Source organism: Nematolebias whitei, chromosome 22, assembly GCF_014905685.2.
Source record: "Nematolebias whitei isolate Nwh7 chromosome 22, NemWhi1, whole genome shotgun sequence".
NCBI lineage: Eukaryota > Metazoa > Chordata > Actinopteri > Cyprinodontiformes > Rivulidae > Nematolebias > Nematolebias whitei.
Genome location: NC_056519.1, coordinates 2,323,613 through 2,324,970, shown reverse-complemented (window position 1 = coordinate 2,324,970; position 1,358 = coordinate 2,323,613). Strand labels below are relative to the sequence as shown.

Sequence of the window (1,358 nt, the reverse complement as noted above, 5' to 3'; positions counted from 1 at the left end):
CATAACTAACGCGACCACTAAAACTAACTCAGCGGCTAAACTAACTCGGCAGCTAAAACTAACTCAACTCGGCTGCTAAAACTAACTCTGTGGCTAAAACTAGCTCTGCGACTAAAACCAACTTGGGGGCTAAAACTAACTTAGTGGCTAAAACTAACTCTGCCTCTCATGAATCCAGCTCTAGCTCCAACCTGACCTTTTTCAGAGGATCTTTTCACTTCTTGGTTCTCTCTCCTCTGCTGTGGACCTGTTGAGCTCCTTCTTCTGGCTGTGGGTGCAGAGGAATGTCACTCTGCTCAAATGTCAGAAGGAGAAGATGGGCTGAACAGGGACAGAACCAGAACTAGGTGGGGCCTGTCAATAATCTGTGTTGAGGCTCAACAGCAGGGGGATAACGCCAGGCTTTGTCTGGAATAATGACAGCCAGGATGAGCAGGTGTCGTACAGACAGAGAGCAGGACAGCAGCCTGAAAACTTCCCGACAACTCCTCCGTCAGACTCGAGCTACAGAACTGTACTTCCTTTCTTTATCCTCCGGCGGAGCAGCGGGGATTCCGCAGCTCTGGGGCCGCCTCTGAGCGCTCCCCGCCCGGTCTGCTCGATCGGCAGGCCCCGCTGTCATGGATGTCCCGGTGCGAAGGGAAACATTAACGTCTCTACGGGTCAGAACCAGACACAGAGTCGGTCAGACAGCCTCTGGGATACCGCCCAGCTGTCTAACATCTGTTAGCCCCTGTCTGTCTGTCTGTTCTGTCTGTCAGCCGGTCGGTCGCTTCCGCAAACCCAACCCAGCCCGGTTCGGCCCGGCCTGCTCCCGCCTAACTGCACCGGTCTAATGGTTAGTCTACATTTATAAATTAAAAGAAGAAAATGGTTCAAAAAAGAAAGGGAGAAAAAGGGAGAAAGAAGTAAAGAACTCACCGTCATCCACTCGTCCGCTCTGCTGCGCGTCGCTCTCTCTCTCCCGCTGTGTGTGAGCGTCGCTCGACCAGAGCCGCTCCCTCCTGCAGCCGCCGCTTGATGACGTCAAGGCAGACTCGGTGACCCGCAGAGCTTCCGGCCAAGCTTTTCAAACAAAAACCAACCACCGAAACAAAATAAATTAAACGTGACGCAGAGTCTTATTAAAAACTGTTGTAAGTAAAAATAAAATATTTATTAAATTAAAAACTCTCGCTAGTAAAATATTTAAGATTTTACTTAAAGCCTGAGCCGAAACTTTCCTATGTTTATTTTGTTAAATAATCATCTTTAAAGGTTTTTAGTCAAATTAATATTTTTCCTCGAGTTACAGTACAATTACTATTTAATTTTGTCACAGTTCATGTTTTTTTTTAACGTTCGTTTTCTTTTATGCA

General features: G+C 47.5%; 1 protein-coding gene across 2 annotated transcripts in view; it reads right to left on the bottom strand.

Annotated features, from left to right (window-relative positions):
• The window catches only part of LOC119428171 (ras-related protein Rap-1b), an 11,853-nt gene extending 10,861 nt beyond the window's left edge, over window positions 1-992 (bottom strand). Inside the window, exon 1 of one of the 2 annotated variants that reach the window (XM_037695815.1) lies at window positions 922-992. Coding sequence is in view for 1 of the 2 variants with exons in the window: in XM_037695814.1 (XP_037551742.1) it covers window positions 922-927 (6 nt within the window). In the remaining variant the exon portion in view is untranslated. The remainder of the gene's footprint in view (window positions 1-921) is intronic. The other variant, XM_037695814.1, reaches the window with a different exon arrangement.
• Between the last annotated feature and the right edge of the window lie 366 nt (window positions 993-1,358).